Raw genomic sequence first — 22,322 nt, forward strand, 5'->3', positions numbered from 1 at the left:
TTCATTGAGTTGACTATTTCTGACCTGTTTGGTTCCTACAGATTGGTCCAAAGATTTGAATGTGAATCCTTTTCTCCAAATACTGTAAAACGTTCATTCCAGTAACTTGTACAGTGGCTGTTTCTACTGGAAGGACCAGGTATTTATCAACCAATAATAGGTGTCCTGAATGTACTGGACCTTTGCTGCATCCAAGGTCACTGTGTCAAAACTTAGGATTGGTTTATTCTATACTAATTATAAAACTCAGCCTACTTCCTCCTTGTATCCTTCCTCTATCACTCTGATGTATGTAAACATCAACAACCTTGTATATTTTCTTGTACACTCATGTCTACTTATACCCAGTTTAAATTCTTTCCTTCTTTCTCTTTCTTTCTACTCTAACTTCTCCCTTGCACTCTCTCTCCCCTTCCTCCCTCCCTCTCTTACACACACACACACACACACACACTCATACTATTCTTGGCCTTTCCATTGCTTCACCCCTGATCTCTGGGAGAGTAGGTCTTCAGTTCCAAATTTGTTGTTGTTGAGTCACTCAGTTGTGTCCGACTCTGTGACCCCATGGACTACAGCAAATAACTCTGCCTATATCTTCAAACTTTTCTTAGAATAGTCCTTCTATGCTTAAGTCTTATAAGAAACCTGGCTTTCCTCAGATAATACCAGCCACTGAAGCCCATCGGTGGAAGGGCTATTCCCTCTATCATTCATCCTCCTTAAGTGACCACACCTAGAGGACAGATCAGCATGCCCCTGTTGTTGTTGTTCAGTTGCTAAGTCATGTCTGACTCTTTGCAACCCCATGGCTGCAGCAGGCCTGGCTTCCCTGTCCTTTGCTATCTCCAGGACTTTGCTCAAACTCTTGTCCATTGAGTCGATGATGTCATATAATCATCTCATCTTCTGTCATGCCCTTCTCCTGCCCTTAATCTTTCCCAGCATCAGGGTCTTTTCCACTGAGTCAGCTCTTCTCAGCAGGTGGCCAAAGTATTGGAGCTTCAGCTCAGCATCAGTTCTTTCAATGAACATTCAGGGTTGATTTCCTTTAGGATTGACTGGTTTGATCTCCTTGCAGTCCAAGGGACTCTCAAGAGTCTTCTCTAGCACCACAGTTTAAAAGCATCAATTCTTTGGTGCTCAGCCTTCTTTATGGTCCAACTCTCACATCCATACATGACTACTGGAAAAACCATAGCTTTGACTATGCACACCTTTGTTGGCAAAGTGATGTCTCTGCTTTTTAATACACTGTCTAGGTTTGTCAGATTTTCTTCCAAAGAGTAAGTGTCTTTTAACAGCCCTGAGCTATGCACTTCTGCTTCCAGACCTCGAATCTTGCCATCATCAGTTAAGAACCTGTCTTCTAAGAAAGACTCACTCTTTGCTCACTGCTTCCTTATCAAATTCTCTATCAAATCTCTTTGCCCTGTTCTAACTTTTATATAGGGCTCTTGTAAAATCCCATGGACGGAGGAGCCTGGTAGACTGCAGTCCATGGGGTCTCTAAGATTTGGACATGACTGAGAGACTTCAGTTTCACTTTTCACTTTCATGCATTGGAGAAGAAAATGGCAACCCACTCCAGTGTTCTTGCCTGGAGAATCCCAGGAATGGGGGAGCCTGGTGGGCTGCTGTATATGGGGTCACACAGAGTCAGACATGACTGAAACGACTTAGCAGCAGCAGCAGCAGCAGCAGTCTAAAATCAGGTTGAAAAACACTACGAAGTTATCATCTCAACTTCAACCAGACATTTAATATTCTTTATCAATATTTGTGTTTATTCTAATATGTAAACTACTGTGTATCTCTAAGTATCTCTTCTGGATTTATAGACCACACCATCTTTCTGTATTCTCAGTGGATGACTTTACCTCCTTTTTCACTGAAAAAAAATCCATGCCATTCAACATGAATTTCCTCATTCCCTTCTTTCTACCTCAGTTTATTCTTCAGTTTTATCCATTCTCATCCTTTCTCTCTCTTTTCTAAGGAAAGAATATCCTTCTGTTCTTAGTTAATTCCCTGATCTCTGGGGTCTGTCTTTAGAATTCACCACTCATTCGTCACCAATGTCCCCTTCTTTTACCTGAAAAATTGCTCATTTCTCTTTCCCTGAAATAAATATTTTCCAACTTTACTACTTCAAACAGGCATTTTTCTCACCTTCCTTCACTGTCAAATTTTTTAGAAACATCACTTGACCTTGTTGCTTTGGTTTGAATTGCTCCAACTGTTAATTCTCTGGAATCCATATTCTACCGGTTTGTAGAAATACCTCTATAAAGATCATATCAACGGCCTCCAAAATGTCTTACTTAATAATCCTTCCATATCTCCTTGTCTGTATCTCTTGGCATTTGACACTATGGTAGAACTTTTATTTCTTATCAAAAAATCAAAAGTAGAATTTCCACATAGAATTACTGCTTCTTTTCCTGCCCTTCCCTCCCTCTGTCCTCATCCATCCCTCCCTTCTCATTCTGCACTCTTCCCTTGCAGAGCTCATTCATAAGGTTTCAGGTATTTCTTCTACATTAGTAATTATCAAATATGCACATTTTCCTGGAACCTCTCTATGGAGCCCTAGCTTGCATCCCAACTTCTTCCTAAAGGCAGTTCAAAATCAAATGATCAAAATCAAAATCATCTCTCCTCAAATACTTGCTCTCATTTGTATCTATTCTCTGTTAAGGGAATCACTGCTCTCCCCAATATCAGGCCATACAGTTGAGACTCCAAATCTCTTTCCTTCATAGTCAATTTGTCACTAAGTCCAGTGGCACAAATAGTGGTGACATTCGGGGAAAGATGTCAGAGACACCCAGTTCTTCCCATTTTCACTTGAGGTAAATCTTCTCTTTTCACATAAGGAAAATTAAGCCCCGAGAAGTGAAATGCCTAATCACTCAGATCAGTAGTTGTACAGTGATGTACAACTTTTCCCCACACCATTAAGAAAGGTTTAACAGTAGATAATATTATATCGCTCAAGAAAGAACCCCACAGCAAGTACCGTGGGAGCTTGGAGGAACGTGAGGGCACTGCCAACTGGTAGAAGGATCAGGTGCTCTGGAAATGGAAATGATCTGATTGGGAAATAAGGGTGGAGCACGGCAGAGATTAATGAAACTCTTTGCTTATGCTTGGTTTTCTGTTTAAAGCAGTTAGGTAAGAATTTTGGCATGGATTGCAATTATTTTGATACCATTCCCCCCTGAAAATGGCAAAAATGACCTGGGTGTGCAGGCATCTTATTTCCACCAACAGACTACAGGTACGTGTGGACAAGCATTGAACTCCTCCACTGCCCTCATTCACCAGCACACACATTCAGTAAGCAGCCAAGCACCTATGTATGCCAGACACTGTGGCAGGTGCAGCATGGCAACCTGCTGACAACCAACAGACACTCCAAGTCCTGTCTCAGAAGGACTGAAATCCAGGGAGGCAGCACCAAGCAAGCCCATCACATAGGGGGAGGCATCTAAGACACTACCCACAGGGAAACTATGGGGGCACAGAAGAGCCACCTTGCCCAGAAACAGAGTGTTAGGGATATTCCTGAGGAATTAAAGTTCCACTACAGTGAGCCCTCATAGGGAACAAGGAGTTAGATGACAACATGTGAGGAAGGGAGTAATCTTGCTGGCAAAAAAACCTTACCTTCAAGTCCCAAGGTAAGGAAGCAAATAGCCTGCTTGGCACCTCTAAATAGACTAAAAATATCTATCACACAGAATTACTCCCTAATCAGCAGCTTCCAAACATGTTCTAGGATGGCAGGAAAGGGCAGTAGGAGGTGACCAAGAAGAACAAGGACTTGAATTTATTGCAGTACAGCAAGATTAAAAATAAGCAAAGAACATTATCCTTATCCTATAAGAATGAGTTGTTTGTTATTTTGCAAAAAAAGCTAACGTTTCTCATAGAATTATTTGTGATGACAATCTCTACTTGCTGAATAACAAGAATTCAGTACGCTTACCTCTAGTGAAAATATTAATAGAAAAGAAACATACAGTAGGAACTACATATCTCCTAGCCATAAAATAATTGTTTTTAAAGGTCTGTTGGGCATCACATTGAAAATCTAAATTGACAGTAGGTAGTTTAAATCAACAAAGAAAAAGCTTTTCTACACAGCTTTCGTTTTTGGAGGAAAACGAAAGACATAAAATCCTTCCCACCCACCTACCCTAACATATAGCACACCAGCAGCAATTTAAAATGCATATTGACTATAGACCCTGACTATACTGAAGAATTTAGAAATTGGGACCATTAAGGAATATTTTATGGGCCCCCCTTTTGGCCAAAAAGACATAGATTTTTAAAATGTGTTATTTGATAGTATTTTATTGGCCCAAATGGAATATTAGAACATGCAATTCCAGCAATCAGAATTCACATTGGAAATGTAATTAATATCTACTTTTTTTTCAAAATCCTAAGTCCCACTCCAAATTGTAACTGATTTAACTAAGTATATGATAATTTTCAATATTTTTACAATATAACATTTTAATTTGTTGAAGTTCAATCCTTCTCATAGCTTCCTAATCATCCCAAACCTGTGAAGGTGGTACTGGAAATAAAATGCATGTTTTTCCCTACTCCTCTTTGAAAGAGCTTTTCTTTAAATGCTGAGGAACCCAAAATGAAAATGCTCTTGGGAAATGCAAAGAAATGCAAGACGGTTATGAATTGAGTAACGTGGCTAACATTCACTCTGCAAACATTTACTGAGTTCCAAACTCAGGCAGGCATGATGAGATGAATACCGATTAGTAAGAAGATGACTTCCAGAAGCTGAGGCTCAGCCAGTAGGGCAATGATGAGGATGGATAGCCACAGAGAAAATCTGGAGCCTCATCTAGGAAGTGAATGGAATTCAATATACACTTATCAGCACTCCCCTGGGTATATAACTGCCCACCATGGGGTAGGCAAGCCTGGGCACTTCTGTCTTGCCTCAGTTAGCCTCTGGAATCCCATTTTGGTGCTTTTAGTTGACTAGTCTGCACACAAGTGGGACACTTGTGTTGGTGACACTTGAGTTGGTGACACTAATGTTCTATCCATACAGCTGTTGACTTGCGCATCTGAGGAGCATGGGAAATACTCACATTGGAGATGAAAGCCAGCCCACTAGGAAGGATATCAATATCTTCAGAGCCATTTTCTATTTAAAAAAAAAAAAAAGCTGAGGATCAGAAAGATGCATGAATGGTGGCTTAAAAAGTAATTTCACACACAGTCAAGACTTTGAACGTCTTTTGGAAACTACCTTAACTTTTTGAGCTATTTACTTGGGAAACAATATTAACTTTCAGGAATCCTACAAGCATGCTGCTCTCCAGGTCTCCAGGAAAACCCAAGCCAGGTTCCTGAAATACTAAATTCTTCTTCTTCTTTTTTTTTTTTAAGAAGTCCATTTTCAGGAGAAAAAAGAAAATAACTATAAAATAAATTCATATTCTAGATTTATTCTTTAAATAAAAACTCCTAGAGCATGTCCTAAGAGATTCAGCTTTACTTGCCACACAAGACAGATCTATAGACCAAGTGATAACATTTGGAAAGCCATCATTGTGAAGGTCACTTAAAGACTTCTCTGCCAAGTATTTCTCTCCTCTAACTTGTTGTTCAGTTCAGTTCAGTCACTCAGTCATGTCCAACTCTTTGCAACCCCATGAACCGCAGCACACCAGGTGTCCTTGTCCATCACCAACTCCCGGAGTCCACCCAAACCCATGTCCATCAAGTCGGTGATGCCATCCAACCATCTCATCCTCTGTCATCCCTTTCTCCTCCTGCCCTCAAACTTGCCCAGCATCAGGGTCTTTTCCAATGAGTCAGCTCTTCGCATCAGGTGGCGAAGTATTGGAGTTTCAGCTTCAACATCAGTCCTTCCAATGAACACCCAGGACTGATCAAATTTAGGATGGACTGGTTGGATCTCCTTGCAGTCCAAGGGACTCTCAAGAGTCTTCTCCAACACCCTCAGTTCAAAAGCATCAATTCTTCGGTGCTCAGCTTTCTTTATAGTCCAACTCTCACATCCATACATGACCACTGGAAAAACCATAGCCTTGACTAGATGGACCTTTGTTGGCAAAGTAATGTCTCTGCTTTTTAATATGCTGTCTAGGTTGGTCATAACTTTCCTTCCAAGGAGTAAGCATCTTTTAATTTCATGGCTGCAATCACCATCTGCAGTGATTTTGGAGCCCAGAAAAATAAAGTCAGCCAGTTTCCACTGTTTCCCCATCTATTTGCCATGAAGTGATGGGACTGGATGCCATGATCTTAGTTTTCTGAATGTTGACCTTTAAGCCAACTTTTTCATTCTCCTTTTTCACTTTCATCAAGAGGCTCTTTAGTTCTTCTTCACTTTCTGCCATAATGGTGGTGTCATCTGCATATCTGAGGTTACTGATAACTTGTTGAGGCCTGAAAAATCTATTGTTTTCTAATCATATCGGGAAATTATTAATTGTTCTCTGTTATAAAAGCAACAGATCATACACAACATAAAGCAACTAAACTCCAATTTTAAAAAAGCAATAAATCCTAGGATGAGCTGTTGGAAATAAATGAATTTGGAAGATTTTACTTAGATCCTTTTCTCACTGAGAGATGGTCATTGGCATTTTTCTATAGAAAGAAACATATAATGAGTAAGTTATGACTGAGAACAGGATGAAAAGGAGATTTGCATGTTTTCTAGCAAAGAGGTAGACCCACATATGATGTGTTCCCAGGCAGGCTGCATTGAGGATGCAAGCAATGGTTATGGAATATGGCAAATGGTAATTTACAAATCTGATTGAAACGATGTATCAAAGCCACATGTACAGAGGGGTCTGAAAGTGTCTCAGATGACCTGAGACGCCCTAGCTGATCCAAAGGGAATAGAGATGAGCTGCCTCCCCTGAGCCCGGCCAAAACTACAAACTCATGAGCAAAATAACTACCGTCCTTCTCAGTCACTAAGTTTTGAGGTAGTTTGCTGCACAGCTATAGTAATAGAATGCATGGGAAAATGGTTGCCTGAGGTAATGGATTCCTAAGGAGAATGGGGGAAATAAAAGTGGAATAAAGCCAAAAACAATGCAGATTTGAATCAGAGTAATAAACAATAGGCACTGAAAACTGGAGGATGGAAAAAGATTTAATCCTATTGATTATACTGAAGATGAAAACTAATCCCCAACTAGGAACCTGAAAACTAATCACAGCTTTCCATTTTCTAAGCATTCCAGTTAATCAAGAGTTACCAATATATGGTGTTTTGATGGTCTGAAAGATTTACTGCTTTTTCTACATGGAATAGGGCTTCCCAGGTGGCACCGTGGTAACGGATCGGCCTGCTAGTGCAGGAGACGCAAGAGATGTGAGTTTGATCCCTGTATCAAGAAGATCCCCTGGAGCAGGAAATGGCAACCCACTCCTGTATTCTTGCCTGGAAAGTCCCCTGGACAGAGGATCCTGGCGGGCTACAGTCCATGGGATTGCAAAGAGTCAGACATGACTGAGCTTGCATGCCCTGCCCTACATGGAGTAAAATAGACTTGGGGAGAATCCAGCAAATTGAATAAAACAGTTTTAAAAATGATGTTGAATATGGGTGGATTAGTTTTTAAATTTCATTTATTAATGTGTTTTTTTTTTAATTGTCAGGTTTTTTGGTTCACTTTGTGCTGGGTCTTCACTGCTGCATGGGCTTTTCTCTAGTTGTGGTGAGCGGGGGCTGCTCTCTAGTTGCAGTGCATGGACTTCTCCCTGCTGTGGCTTCTCTGTAGCACAGCATGGGCGCTAGGGCACAGGCTCAATGGTTGTGGCACACGGGTTTAATTGCTCTGCAGCATGTGAGATCTTCCCAGATCAGGGATGGAACCCATGTCTCCTGCATTGGCAGGCGGATTCTTTCCCACTGAGCCATCAGGGAATCCCCTGGATGGGTTAGTTTTTGAACAAACCTTTTTCTCTCTCTTTTTTCCTCTAAAAACCATTTTTGGGCTTCCTTTTGCCCTAGTCTCCTTCTGCCTCTATCCAGGCTGGAAATACTCACCAGCCTCTACCCGCACTTGGCTATTTCTCATAGCAGAGCACCAATTTACTCTAGTCCAAAGGTGTCAGCTTCCACCCACATACTCTTAACTCTCCAATCTCTAAATCAAGACCAAAACTTTCTCCCAACTTCCAGACCTCTGTATTTACCTGTATATACATGTATAGTGAAAGTCACTCTGCTGTGTCTGACTATTTGCGACCCCATGGACTTCTCCATGGAATTCTCTAGGCCAGAATACTGGAGTGGGTAGCTGTTCCCTTCTCCAGAGGATCTTCCCAACCCAGGGATCAAACCAGGTCTCCTGTATATAGGACATTTCTATCGGGCCTTTTCATTTCTCATGTTCAACATGTATCAAAGCGATCTGGAAATTTCCCTCTTAAATCTGCTCCATTTTGTATATTTCAATTTCAGTGGATAACATTTCCATCCCCCAAGTACCCAAAGTAGGAACCTTGGAGTTATCCTTGATGTCTTCCTTTTCCTTACTCCCTAAAACCATCTGATCACAAGTCTTTCAAGCTCTGGAACTCCCTCCTGGATTTCTGTAATAACTTCCTAGTAGGTCCACTTTGCTCCCCTACAACCCATTCTTTTTAAATCGCAAACTTGACCCTGTAATGCTCCTGCTTAAAACCCTCCAAAGGGCCAGTAGGGCTGGCAGTAAAATTCTCAAACTCCTTGACCTAGATCTGCAGTTCGATGCCTCTTGGCTCCGATCTCAATTCTTGGGGCTCCCACCCTTCGCTGTCTTTTCCAGGCGTGCTGCAGCACTCTGTCAGCAGTGCCGAGGTAGGCCAGGCTTGTTTACCTGCATACCTGAGCACATGCTGTTACCTGCTTCTTGGCAACACATGTTTCCCACACCCAGTCTCACCTCCACTTGACTGAGTATCACAGGCCCTTAGAGATGACTTGAATGCTGTCCCCTCAGCTTTTTCAACCTCTCTTGGCTCCAACATCCAGTTTGTGTACTAATATGGTCACCTGTGACTACCTCCACCATGATATTTTCCACATTTGGGCTGCAACTTGCTTGGATCAAGGACCTGGTTTTACTCAGTACCGTGTCCTTGTACCCAATATAACACCTGCCTTTTCACTATAAAAGCTTTCAGCAACAAGCTGGTTGACGGACTAAAAAGGAGAAACTGCTTTAGTTTTTGAACTTTGTCTTGTTTGAGGTTAAGTTATTGACAAGTGAGTGTTAATTTCTGAATAGAAGATGTCCTGAGTTGTATAATTTCTGATTTAGTCTTTTCATCTTCCAAACACCGTTTCACACATCTCCCATGATAGCACTAACCTGCTTCAGTAATTCACCTGCAGCATGAGTGGGCATTTTCCAGAGATGCTATGCTGTTTTTTTTTTTTGTTGTTGTTGTTGTTGTTTTTTACTTGCTCTGTCCACAGCACAGGGAAGCTGGTGCTTTGCACTCAGATGTGGAAAAGAATTAGTAGCTGATTGTACATTATTCCTGACCCTCCTTTATCCCTTTCCCCGACCTGCACTGCATCTGCATGATGGCCCGGTGCATCTTAGCAACAGTGGCTCCTGTGGGAGTAAAAGCCTCTGGGACACCCTCCCCTGAGTCTTCTCCATATACTCATTACCCTGTGCACAGACAACATTAAAACCCCACTGCTAAGTCTAAAACCAGTCTTACAAATAGGTATCTACTCCCTTTTAATCTGTCCACCCTATTTTTTGGCATAACCTCACTTCTCTGGCCTCCAATTGTTCTCTATAGACATCTTGAGAAAAAGTCATGCCAAAACATTACTATCAATTAATATTGTCATTTCACATCTTCGAGGGAAGAAAATAGCCAGCTAAGAAAACAAATGGAAACTACCATGGAGTAGAAACATATCTTGGAGACACAGGAAGCTACAGGAGGGGAAAAGAAAGGAGAGGAAGATAGGAAGACTCCATATACAATGGCTGTCTGTCTACTTGATAATTCTGTCAAGGGCAAGCTAATAAAGCTGTTCCTATTTCAAGGGCAACTTTGATTAGCCAAATAACTTCCCAGTTAAGCCAATCTTTGAGCCTCAAAGCCTTGGAAAAAAGATGAATTTAATATAAAAAAGATCTTTGAGGTATGATTTCTGGGAGGTTAGAATTATTTCACTTTTTAAGCTTTCTTCCTAGAAAGAATACTGGGGAAAGAATGGGGCTTCCCTGGTGGTCCAGTGGTTATGACCCAATTCTTCCAATTCAGGGAGCTTGGGTTCGATCCCCGGGAGGGGAACCAAGCTCCCACATGCCACCCAGTGTGGCCAAAATAAATAAATAAATAATAATGAGGAAGGAAAACAAAAAGAGGAAAAGTTGGTTCTGCCAATAAAGTGGAAGTTTTAGTCGTGTTTGACTCTTTGCAACCCCATGGACTGTAGCCCACCAGGCTCCGCTGTCCACACATGCATTCCATGTCCATGGAGTTCTCCAGGCAAGAATACTGGAGTGGGTAGCCACTCCCTTCTCCAGGGGATCTTCCTGAACCAGGGAATGAACCCAGGTCTCTTGCATTGTAGGCAGACTCTTTACCATCTGAGCCATCAGGCAAGCCCTCGACCAATAAAATTAATCAGAAAAGTCTAGGTCTTGAAGAAAACACAAATCAGAAATTTTCCCCAGCTCTGTTACTGCCTACTATCCTCTGCCTTCAATTCTTTGGTTTTCCATTCTTTCACAAAGCCTTTCACTCTCAGAGAGGAGGGTCTTACGAGTATCATCTCATTAGTGAGCTTTGTTTAAATGTGCAATTTGCCCGGTCTTGGTCAGCTCTATTGATTAATATTTCACTTTTTTGCATCTCAGACTTTCTGTTTTCTGCCGCCACCATACTTCCCTGAAACTCCGTAATAAAAATGTGCTGTCAGTAGATAAGAAAGGCAGTGTTACACAACAGAGAGTACAAAGGCATGGAAGAAAACCACCGTGCCTCTTCATGTAGACCTGGCACCTTCTCGTTCTGAACCACTGGGCAGGGAACTTCATTCTTCTGGGTGTCAGTTTCCTAATCTCCAAACACAGGTGGCAGCACCCACCTTACGGGGTGTTTATGAGGATGATGGAAAGTGTTTCCAAAGGACTCAGCAGAGAGCCATAGACACTAGGCCTTTGATAAGGTAGTAGTATTATTTTTAGATATATAGCAATATTGTCCTATTGACAAATGACCCCTGATCATTCCCACTTGTTCAGTTCTGTAAATATAGAATGTACATATGCCAATAGACATGAGATGTGCATGCGTTTTTTTCTTCTGCTCTAGTTTTTTGAAATAATTGTATTTCTTTTGGGCTGTGCTGGATCTTCGTCGCTGCGAGGGTTTTCTCTAGCTGTGGAGAGCAGGGACTACTCTCTTGCTGCAGTGCACATACTTCTCACTGCAGTGGCTTCTCTTGTTGTGAAGTGCCACAGAACACGGGCTCTGGGGCACGCTGGCCTCAGGAGTTGTGGCTCCCGGGCTCTAGTGCACAGGCCCAGCAGTTTTGGCACACAGGCTCAGTTGCTCTGCACCATGTTGGATCTTCCTGGATCAGGGATAGAACCCGTGTCTCCTGCAATGGCAGGTGGATTCTTTACCACTGAGCCACCAGGGAGGCCCCTTCTGCTCTAGTTTTAACTTCTCAAGCCTATTTGAATCATACAATCTGAGAGTTGGGCTAGACTTTAACAATGCTTTAACAATGCTCTAATTACTGTCTAAATTAACTGGCAGACTCTTTTGAGATATATATATATAAAATTAATATGAATATTACTCCACAAGGCAGTAAACAAATGATTGAATGTTACATTTCCTTATTTTTTTAATCAAATTAAATCTGACCCCAAACCCACATTGCACTAAACTGGTAGGAAGTTCAGCCTGAGTCATTATTGGGTCTCTCTGCCAGGGTTGTGCAAACAGCTTAATAAAGAAAGCTGTGGACTTTGGGGAAGTCCACATGGCCTTTATTCTACACTAGTCACCACTGAAATATTCATTGCCAAGCTCATGTGGTCCCTTTAATTTAGAAACTTTTGCCAATTATACATACTGTGCATGCGCACACACATACAACCTTTGCTCATGCTCATACGGTGTAAGGGATCCAGCCTCCCTAAAGGTATATTGTAGCCGTTCCTTTACAGGTCTTGATTCTCCCCCAGAATGGGACAAAGCCCCCTGTTATTTAAAACAACAACAACCACAACCACATATTCCCCTTCCGTCTCCATCAGAATCCCTTGAAGGAGTCCAGGTTTTTAAATATCAAAGTCAGGAAATGCTTTGTCTTGAGTTCCTTCTGCTTTCTAGCTCGCAATACACACCTCATCTAACACTAGGGAGCACAAGGGCCAGGCTGTTTCTCTATTTGTTTTAGAAATTGAGAGGGCAAATAAAGATAGAAAACCAAAATCAAAAGGGCTCTTTTATATATATATATGTATATATATGTATTAGTAACTTATCTTGGAGATCATTTATATCACAATAAGCTATACTGTTGTCCTGTCACATACTGAAACAATTCACAGTCCTTGACCCTAGGAGGTTTACAATCTGATTGTGAGAGAAAGACACTGCTGGCTCTAAAATAAAGCATGTGGTAGGTGTCTCAAGTGAGTGGGAGTTTCAGAGTGCTATGAGAGTTCAGGGGTAGAAGAGGGATTTCCAACTGATTTCAGCAAGCAGCAATGAAGAAATCTTTGGAGGTAATTTCATGAGCAAAGGTGAGAAAATGAAAGAATACATTCCTAGAACAGCATCTGGCTAGATTTTTTTCCCCCTAGTAGTATCATCAGGGAGAGTTAAAGGCTCAGAGCCAGAACAAGCAGTTGAAGCAGTAAGGAGTAAATGAGATCAGCTCTATGTGGGGGCCCAGGAGAGGCCAACAGGTCTCACGTGAAACAGTGAGAGGAGAGGGGAAAATAAATGGCTCCTTCATTTTTTTAAAAGATTTTTAAAGTCTTTATTGAATTTGTTACAACACTGCTTCTGCTTCATGTTTTGGTGTTGTGGCCTCAAAGCCTGTGAGATCTCAGCTCCCTGACTAACGATGGAATCCATATCTCCTGCATCGGAAGGCAAAGTCTTACCCGCTGGACTGCCAGGGAAGTTCAAGATTCCTAAATTTTGAACTGAAACTCTTTGAGAATGCAGGTACCAAGCTTAAGAAAAGTCTGGAAGAAGAGCTGATTATGGGTGGGGTGTGAGAGAGGAAATGACAGAAAGGCAAAGAAGATTTCAAGCAGAAAAAAAGGCCTGCAGTTTGAGAGATCAGGGATCCAACTATGGATTTTCGATTAATTAAGAAAAAAACCCTCAATTGATTGGGAGGTTCTTGAGAATAAGGGCTAAGTCACATTTCTTTTAGTACTAGCAGATAAATTTTGAAGGCAGTGACACTGGAAGCTAGGAGTATCATCAAGGAGAGGGGAGAAGAAAAAAAAAAGAAGTAAGGCAACAGAAAAAGACAGAGAAGGAAATGAAATGTCAGAGTGGACAGGAGCAGAGTCCAGCAAGGGACCAACCAAAGAGTAGTCAACAACATATTTCAAATGATGGAGAGATGTCAGTAAGAGGACCGAGAAAAAGCCATAGATTTTGACATTTAGGACACCCCTTGGAGACGTGGAATCAGATAGCTTGGGTAAAATTGACGAGGCTGAAGCCTCAGTAGGAGGGTTTGAGGAGTAGCAGTGGATTAAATTAGCAGCTTCAGTCAGGGGGATGGTGACCAGGAAATTGTACTGTCATATACATACCAATTCCCTCAATAAGGTGGCAGTTCTGGGATTCTACTGACTCCACTTCTCGATATGCATTCATTCTTTCTCTGTGGAAGATAAAAACACTGGAGATCAATGCACAACATCCAAAATCAATGTCTAACCAGTCTTTAACCACCTTCAAATTCATTAACTCTCTTTCTCATCATTTATGGATGATATCACAAATAAGTAGCCATCTCCTTTTATTTACATTTACTTATATAATGTGGACACACTGGGTAATGTGCCTATATTTTTTAATTTAATAGTATATAAGTATTATTAATTTAAATGCACAAAATACTATTATCGAATGTGATAAAGCATCATCTATTATAAATCTGCACTTTGATTCCCTTAATCCCTTACAGTCTTGCCTTTTGATCCTTGTCCCCAACTGCCTTCCCCAAATTCAACAGGGTCTCCTAATAGCTAAACTCTGTAGCTTTTGCTTTATTATTTTTAAAATTTTATGTTCATTTACTTTGCAAGTTCATGAGTTCATTAAACTGACCATAGTTTAAACAATTGGCCAAATTATTTTTGAATAGTGTTTTTGATTCCACAGTGAAACATTCTTCTAAACACAAGGAATAATTTTACATTTTTATTAAATTGTATTCAGGAAGATTCTATACTTATCTTACTGTGACTTTAAAAAAATACTCTTTAGATTGGCTTTATAATTATCATTATTTTTTATGATTTTCTCACTTGCATGCACTGGGAGCAAATGTAACAGTAAACTCAAGCTGAACTAGAATGTATTATCAAAAGGCACCATGCTCCTCAACAGATTCTGCCAATAGATGTGAACCTCTGAGAAGACCAACTTCTATTTAGAGAAATAAATAAAAACAACCCAAAGAGGACTGAAAGCAAGTAGAAGCTAACATCTATTCGGGAACACATGTCATCATCTAACAAACATTTCTTCTTACTAGCCCAGTATTCTCCTGGGATATTTCTGGAATTGCTATCACCACCAGATCTTCCACTTCAAAAGGTCAGGTCAGATACCGGGACAATGCCAATCTCCCCTTGCAGGTTTCAGTTCATTTCCCTGCTGTCCTGCTAGCTCCTTTAATCTGGTAACCCGGTACCCCTCAAGGTTGAACTTGCCTTGGACAACCTCTGAGTCAGCCTAAAACATTCAGCCGGTAGCCTGGCTCCCTCCTCCCAAGACCAGCGCTTCCAACAGTTAGTTTGTTCAAGGGTGGGTGGAATGCTGAGGGAAGGGGGAAGGGGGGTAGTTGCATAACTTTCAGAAAATAAACCGGGGCATTTCTGCCTCACGATCTTAGGAAAGGCAAGAAATCAGCTCACTTTCCACATCAGAGCTTCTCAAGGGATAGTTTGTTAGGTGCGATTGAGAAGACGGGGTCCCCAACAGCTCATTCTTACCCGCTATGAAGGCGGCCCGGGGCAGCCCTTAACCTAACTTGGAAGAAGAGAAAAAGCCCAGGACGCTCAAGATGCCAACTCACCTGAGTGTCAAAAATCTCTCCCCGACTAGGGCCAGGCCGGCGCCCAGCAGGATAAGTGCCATCAGCTTCCCCATGGTCTCCGGGGTCCGGGGCGCCCAGGGCGCGCAGAGCACTCGGGAGGGGCTGCGGGCAGCGCTGGTCCCTCCCCCAGTGGTGCTCGCCCCACCCTTCCTGCTCCCGGGCAGGTGCGCTGCCAAAACTCTGGGCTAAGGTCGCTGCGTCCCGCCCTTCACCGCAGCGCTGCTCCGGGTTCAAGGCCACGTTCACCTGCTTTCAAGGAAACCTTTACTCGCGGATTCCTTTATTCTTCAGGGCTCAAAATACAGAGACAGGACCATACCCCTGGGTTCCCTTGGCAGCTTTGGCGAGATCCCACGGGTGGGTGGGACGATAGAGGAGGAGGTTTGCTGCCAAAAGCTGCGGAATTCTACCTCAGCTCCTCAAGTGTCCTGAAGGGGAAACTGGAGGGGCAGAGAGCGCGGGGAGCTGTAGTTCAGACCCAGAAACTTTACAGTTTGTGGAAGGTAAGGTGTTCTAAGAGACGCAGAACTGATCCCACACACAGGGTGGAGGCGGGGCGCGGGGAGGGGGAGGGTGGATTCTGTTTGTGGACTGGGAGGATTTGTGAATGTCAGCATCTGCCCCCAACATTTGAGATAAAGTCAGGAGAAGTGAAGGGAAAGAAAGAAATAGAATAGGTAACAAGATGAGCAGAACGGAGGAGAGACGGGGAGAAGGGAAGCATAGCTTCTTTGGAAGGTTAGACTTTCAAAAGACTCCTAGATCCTTCTTTCTTCTGGATCTTTAGATCCTGCCAGGCAAATAATCTGCACCCTCCCACACTCATGATAAAAATCAGGTTGAAAGAAGGGGAGCACGAGGTGGGAAAGACATAAAGAGTTTGGGCAAAGCCAAGGAGCATCTTCAAGATCTGTTTTTATTTTCCACAAGGAAAAAAAAAAAAGGACTATTTCTATTGAGTTTAAGTAAACTCAACAGAAACTTCTGTGTTTGAGAGAACACAGAAGTGGAGATATTAAGTAAAGGAGGTTTCTGACTTATAGGATACATAAATACTGTTTGAATACATAATTATAGTGGAATAATAAAGCTTGCCATTTATGCAGCACCTACTATGTACCTTGCATTGTCCTTAGAACTTTGCCTATGTTAACTTTTGATTACTGGTACTTCTCTGAGGTAGTTCACATCCCAGTTTTATAGGTCAGAAAGCCAAGGCACAGATTAACTGTGTAACTTGCTCTTGGCCACACAGCTAGAGAGTGGCAGTGTGAGCCCTTCCTGTGCCCTTCCTCAGTTATGCTGAGTTTTATTAAAGCTGTGGAGGAAGGGCTACTAACGGAACATTGGAACATCTGGAATTGCATTGATAAGACAGTTACTTCTTCAGAAGATTAATTTGAAAAGAGTTCACACAGAGGAGGAATACGTATTTCTGTCTGCCTGCTGCTGCTGCTAAGTCGCTTCAGTCGTGTCCGACTCTGTGTGACCCCATAGACAGCAACCCACCAGGTTCCCCCATCCCTGGGATTCTCCAGGCAAGAACACTGGATTGGGTTGCCATTTCCTTCTCCAATGCATGAAAGTAAAAAGTGAAAGTGAAGTCGCTCAGTCGTTTCTGACTCTTCGCGACCCCATGGACTTCAGCCTACGAGGCTCCTCTGTCCATGGGGTTTTCCAGGCAAGAGTACTGGAGTGGGGTGCCATTGCCTTCTCCAATATCTCCCTGTATTTCTATAAAAATATTGGAAAGATACACAAGAAACTAACAAACTGGTTTCCCCTAAGTGGGACAGATAGGATGGCAAGGAGACTTTTCAACCTTCTTAAAAAATATTTTATTTATTATTTGTGGTTGTGCTGGGTTTTCATTGCTACATGAGCTTTTCTCTGGTTGCAGTGGGCAAGGGCTACTGTCTGTCTGGTTGTGGTGCTCAGGCTTCTCAATGCAGTGGCTTCTTTTGTTGCAGATCACAAGTGCTGGGGCACTCGGGCTTCGTCAGTTGTGATGCATGGGCTCAGTAGATGTGGTTCCCAGGCTCGGGAGCACAGTGCTTAATTGCTCCAGGGCACTTGGGACCTTCCCAGAGCAGGGATCAAGCCTGTTTCTCCTGCCTTTGCAGCCAGACTCTTTACCACTGAACCACCAGGGAAGCCCTCAACATACCTTTTAATATAACTTTGATTTTTAATAGAGACTCCTGTGAAAACAGTGACCCATATTTCAGAAGAAAATGCATAAATACACCACACACACACACACACACACATGTGGTGTGGAGATTCTGCTGCTGCTGTTGCTTCACATTTCTTCACTTAGTCGACACCCTGCATGTTTGTTTCAAAGAAAGACAAACCCCGTGGATCACTGTGTGGCGATGACTCTCCAGACAGGTTCATGGCCACTGAGTTTGAATTGTTCTCTGGAATGGCGTGTGTGAGTCCATGGGAGACTGGGAAGGAAAGGAAGGAATGTTGCTTGGTGTTCACACTCAGCACTGTTTGGTGAGCACTGACAACTACTTGCCCAGCACTGAAGACTTGGTGTGAGCAAGATGCCCTTGCCTTCAAGGGGCTTACATCCTAGAGGGGAAATATATTTAAAGGAAGGAAGGCAGGGAGGATAGAAAAAAAGGAAAGAAGCAGGAGGGAAGGTGAAGCCAAAAAACAGAAAAAGACAAAGTAAAAAAGTAAGTTGTTTCATGTTCTTTTATGAAATAATCAGTCATGTATAGCCATGAGAGGAGACAGAGAGGCTCAGGAAATAATAGTCTTTTATACTCACAAAACTTAGAGACAGAAAGACAGGCATGGTACAGAGCCATGTGGGAAAGACGCCTGGGTGATTGGGAGGCAGAAAACAGGACAGGAGGGTTGAAGCTGCTCCCTTTATTGGGGGTTTCAGTCGCGTCCGACTCTTTGTGATACTATGGACGGTAGCCCACCAGGCTCCTCTGTCCATGGAATTCTCCAGGCAAGAATACTGGAGTGGGTTGCCAGTGTGCAGGCTAGGCTGAACTACTTAGGATTGGCTAGTTTGAATAATTTTGGCAGGTTTGAGGCTATGAGGTAGTTGCTAGTTTCCTGGCACCTAGTTCTGGGATGACTACAGCAGAGGAATATTGTCTCTTGGCGTGTAAGGGCCAGATAGAGGGGATATGGCTCTGGACCATTTAGTTTGTGACTCAGAGACATGCTTCTGGTGGAGCCCCTTGCTGTCTCCCAGAAGTGGAAAAGCCTCTCTAAAGAGGTAACAATAAAACGGAGACCTGAAGTAAGAGAAGAAACTAGGTTGTAAAGAGTGGGAGGAGGGGAATTTCCGTTGAGGGAAATATCTTGGTGTTTGCCAGGACCTGCAGTTACAGTGTGGCCCAAGCCATTGCTGGATGAAGTTGGAGAGGGAAGCGGAACCCAGATCACACAGCATCTTGCAGGTCCTAGTGGAGAGATCAGTAACACAGTAAGGTCTTGCAGGAGATGATGTGATCTGAGTACTTTGCTACTGAGTAGGAAATAGATTGGAGAGGGGAAAAACTGGTAGACAGAAGTCCACCCGCAAAACTGTTTGGGGTAAGAAGTAATAATAGAGACTGCAGCAGAGAGAGGAGAACGGATCCAAAAAGATGTCACTTGGAGATAGAGTCGGGTAGACTTTCTGATAGTTAAGGACAAACATGATATGAAAGATGACTGCAAAGGTCTGAGCTGGCGATGTTAATTTTGGAGTAATCAGTATACAGGGAGTACATAAAGCCATTGGAATGGATGGGAGAGAGGAAAGAGCACCCAGTTTTGGCCCTAAAGAGCCATTACATTTCTATTAATATTTGGATGAGGTGTGCAAACCAGCAAAGGAGGGGAAAACAGGAGATAATGAGAATAGTGTTGAGAAAGCCAAGGCGGAAGAGTGTTTTGAGAAGGAAAGAAGAGAGCATGCTAAATGCTGCTTAGAAGTCAGGTAAGATCAGAGCAGAGATAGAGGTAATTGGATTTGGCAACACAAAGATCTCTGATGACCTTGACATGAACAAAGACCAGACTGTAGTTGGTTGACAAGTGCATGGGTAATGAGAAAGAAGAGACAGTGTGGATCTCAAAGACTTTACTTATGATGGGTGTGTTAGTTATGTATTATGATGCACTAAACTATCCCCAAACAAGGAAGCTTAAAATTCATGATCTGAGCATTGTTATTGGTCAGAAAGTGGAAGCAGCTTAGTGAAGTGCTTCTGGTTCATGGTCGGTCATGAGGTTGCAGTAATCTGAAGGCATTTCAATTGCATGTCTGTCGTCAGGGGACCTAAGCTCCTTGCAATGTGGACCTTCCCAAGGGCTGTCTGAGAAATGTCTTCAGGATAAGGCACCCAACTTTCCCCAGTGAGTGGCCTGAATGAGGGAGCAAGGAGGAAACCTTGACGCCTTTTATGACCAAGTCTCAAAAGTCACATGCTGTCACTTCTGCATTATTCTGTTTGTTAGACATCAGTCACTAAATCCAACCCACTCTTAACACATTATTGACAGGGGCATTTTTGTAGAAACTAACACCTGTGGCTGGCAATTTCTTATGTAAGTGAATATCAAAACATCTTCTGGTCAATATTGTGCATAACAAAAGATGTATGAATATGTCTATGGTCAATAAGTTGTTAAGGAGCAATGCATTAAGCTTGCCTGTGGGGGAAGAATGTCAAATCTTTGGACATATTTTAAGCCATCAGTGGAATCCAGAGAAATGATGTGGTGGTTAAAAATGTGAGATCAAGGGAGTGTTGTCTTTTAAATGGGAGATACAGTTAGAAGATCTTTGTGCTAATGAAAATGAATCAGTAGGGAAAGAGTTTGATGACGCAGAAGAGAGAAGGGATAATAGAAAAAGTGAAGTCCTAAGCACAGTTGGAGGACTCCTTCTCCACTTTAACAGTAGAAATAGGGGATGGTGGATGCAGCTACAGTGAGAGGTGTAACTTTGGGAGGGGAAGTGTGAGGGGGCTTATATCTAGTTGTTTCCATTTTCTCAGTGAATTATAAGACAAGACCTACAGACCAAAGTCTGAATAGATAAAGGATTGTGGGAAGTTTGAGGAAAAGGAGAAGCTATAAAATTACTAACTCAAGAAAGAGAAAAGCTAATCTACCAAAGAAATTGAGGGTTGCTTGACATTTTGAGTACCACATCTGAGCTTTGACATTCATTCAAGAGAAACCATTCAGCTGTTTTGTGATTTTCCCAGGTCACAGATAGCTGCTCAGGTGCATGTGTGAAGTAAAGAAACGATTTGAGTTTTGCTTCCTACGACACTTGGAGGAGAGACGTATAAAGGAGTTGAGCGTATACTCAAGGAAGTGATTACAGGATGGAAGCTGGATTGGATAAGCAGAGATATTATGCAGAAGAGGGGACAGTTGGAAGGGGAGAAAGTTCTGGGGCTAGGGTTATCAATCAGTTTGAGGTTGGAACAATTCAAAAATTTTAGAACGATGGCAGTACCTGAACAGATGACTTAGAAATGAAGGGGGTGGTGGTTGCAGAGTCTGAGACTTGAAATAAAGGTTTTACAGGTAAGAAAGTTTCTGATACAGAATGTGGCTGTAGGAGTGGATGGCTGAGGCAGTGGGAGAAATGGGTATTAGGAGTGAAAATTTGAGGCACACAGAAGCTATGTGTTGGAGGATTTATCCATGTAGACTTTTAAATCACTGGGAAGGAAAATGGAATAGAGATGTTCTACTTTATTAGATGATTGTACTAACTTCCTTCAAAATGAATATTAATCTGAGTTTGGATAGAAATTAAGTTAGAAATCTGTGAAAAGGTAAGAAATATCTCTCTAGGAACTGATAGAAAATAATTTCCAGAAAAAAGAGAAAGAATGTAGAAGAGGAAAAAAAGGAGTTCAATGACGGATAATTTTTTTAAAAATAGAGTATTGTCCATTGATATTAATAATAGGAATAATGGAAGAAAAATCACCATTTTGAAACTCCAACATAATAATAATTGGACAGGAACACTACTGGATGCCAAATAGATGAAAGGTTTTAGGGAAGAGACTATTCACTTGGATTTATAAAAAGAAAGAAAAAATTAACCCTGTTGAGCAGGTGATCACCACCTTAATCAGTTACTCAGATTTACCATCACAAAGAGTGAAAAAAAAACACCTATGTTTATATTCTGCTGCAATGCAGTGTGAAGTACAGGTCACTTATTAGTATTCTTGTCAAAATTGTTTAATCTGAATCTGGTCAAGCCTACAGTAACTTCTAATTTACAGGAAATATGAGTGCTGCTGAATTGAGCTCAGGACTCCAGGAGGAAATGGTCAAGTAAATTCAGAATGTAGATCATTCCAGAAGATATCTAGCTTGCACTGAAAAATGTGTCATTAAAAATAAAAACAAAAAATAGAAAGACTGTTTCACATTAAAAAGGATTCAAGAGACATAAGTAAATGTGAATTGTGATCCTCGATTGAATTTTGGATTAGGGAGCATGGGGGATGGGAGGGTTAGCAATTATTAAAGGCATTTGGAGACCACTGAGAAAATTTGAATTTGTACCAGGTATTAGATGGCATCACTATTAATGAGAGGTATTATTACTGCAAAGTGTTGTAATAACATTGTGGTTATGTGGAAGGACGCCCTCATATTCAGAAGATGCAAGCTGCAGTATGCAGAGATGAAGTTTTATGATATCTCCAACTTGCTTTCAAATGGTGCAGAAAAATAAAAGCATCTTTACTTGGAAAAGTAAAGCAAAAATGGAAAAATGATAACTGGTGATTGGTGAATATAGGTGAAGGGTATAAGGAAGTCACTGAACTACTCTTTCAATTTTCCTCTAGGTTTAAACATTTCAAAAGTGGTGGAGGTGGGAAAATTGGGTTTCTCCAAATTATTGTTTAATAACTTGTCTATGTTTAGTTCCTTCTTTTTAAATGTAATTCAAGTC

The 22,322-nt window shown here is 41.9% G+C and overlaps 1 protein-coding gene and 1 long non-coding RNA gene across 2 annotated transcripts in view; one reads left to right on the forward strand and one right to left on the reverse strand.

Annotated features, from left to right (window-relative positions):
- The window catches only part of PON3 (paraoxonase 3), a 37,661-nt gene extending 22,147 nt beyond the window's left edge, over window positions 1–15,514 (reverse strand). The window contains exons 1-3 of the mRNA XM_061413494.1: window positions 15,344–15,514; window positions 13,851–13,921; window positions 5,136–5,191 (exon numbers count right to left, since the gene is read on the reverse strand). Coding sequence (XP_061269478.1) covers window positions 5,136–5,191; window positions 13,851–13,921; window positions 15,344–15,417 — 201 coding nt within the window. The 5' untranslated portion in view covers window positions 15,418–15,514. The remainder of the gene's footprint in view (window positions 1–5,135; window positions 5,192–13,850; window positions 13,922–15,343) is intronic.
- Window positions 15,515–15,635: 121 nt separating this feature from the next.
- Window positions 15,636–22,322, forward strand: part of LOC133245849 (uncharacterized) — a 36,091-nt gene continuing 29,404 nt past the window's right edge. The window contains exon 1 of the long non-coding RNA XR_009735783.1: window positions 15,636–15,867. This is a non-coding gene — a long non-coding RNA (uncharacterized LOC133245849). The remainder of the gene's footprint in view (window positions 15,868–22,322) is intronic.

Source organism: Bos javanicus, chromosome 4, assembly GCF_032452875.1.
Source record: "Bos javanicus breed banteng chromosome 4, ARS-OSU_banteng_1.0, whole genome shotgun sequence".
Lineage (NCBI taxonomy): Eukaryota > Metazoa > Chordata > Mammalia > Artiodactyla > Bovidae > Bos > Bos javanicus.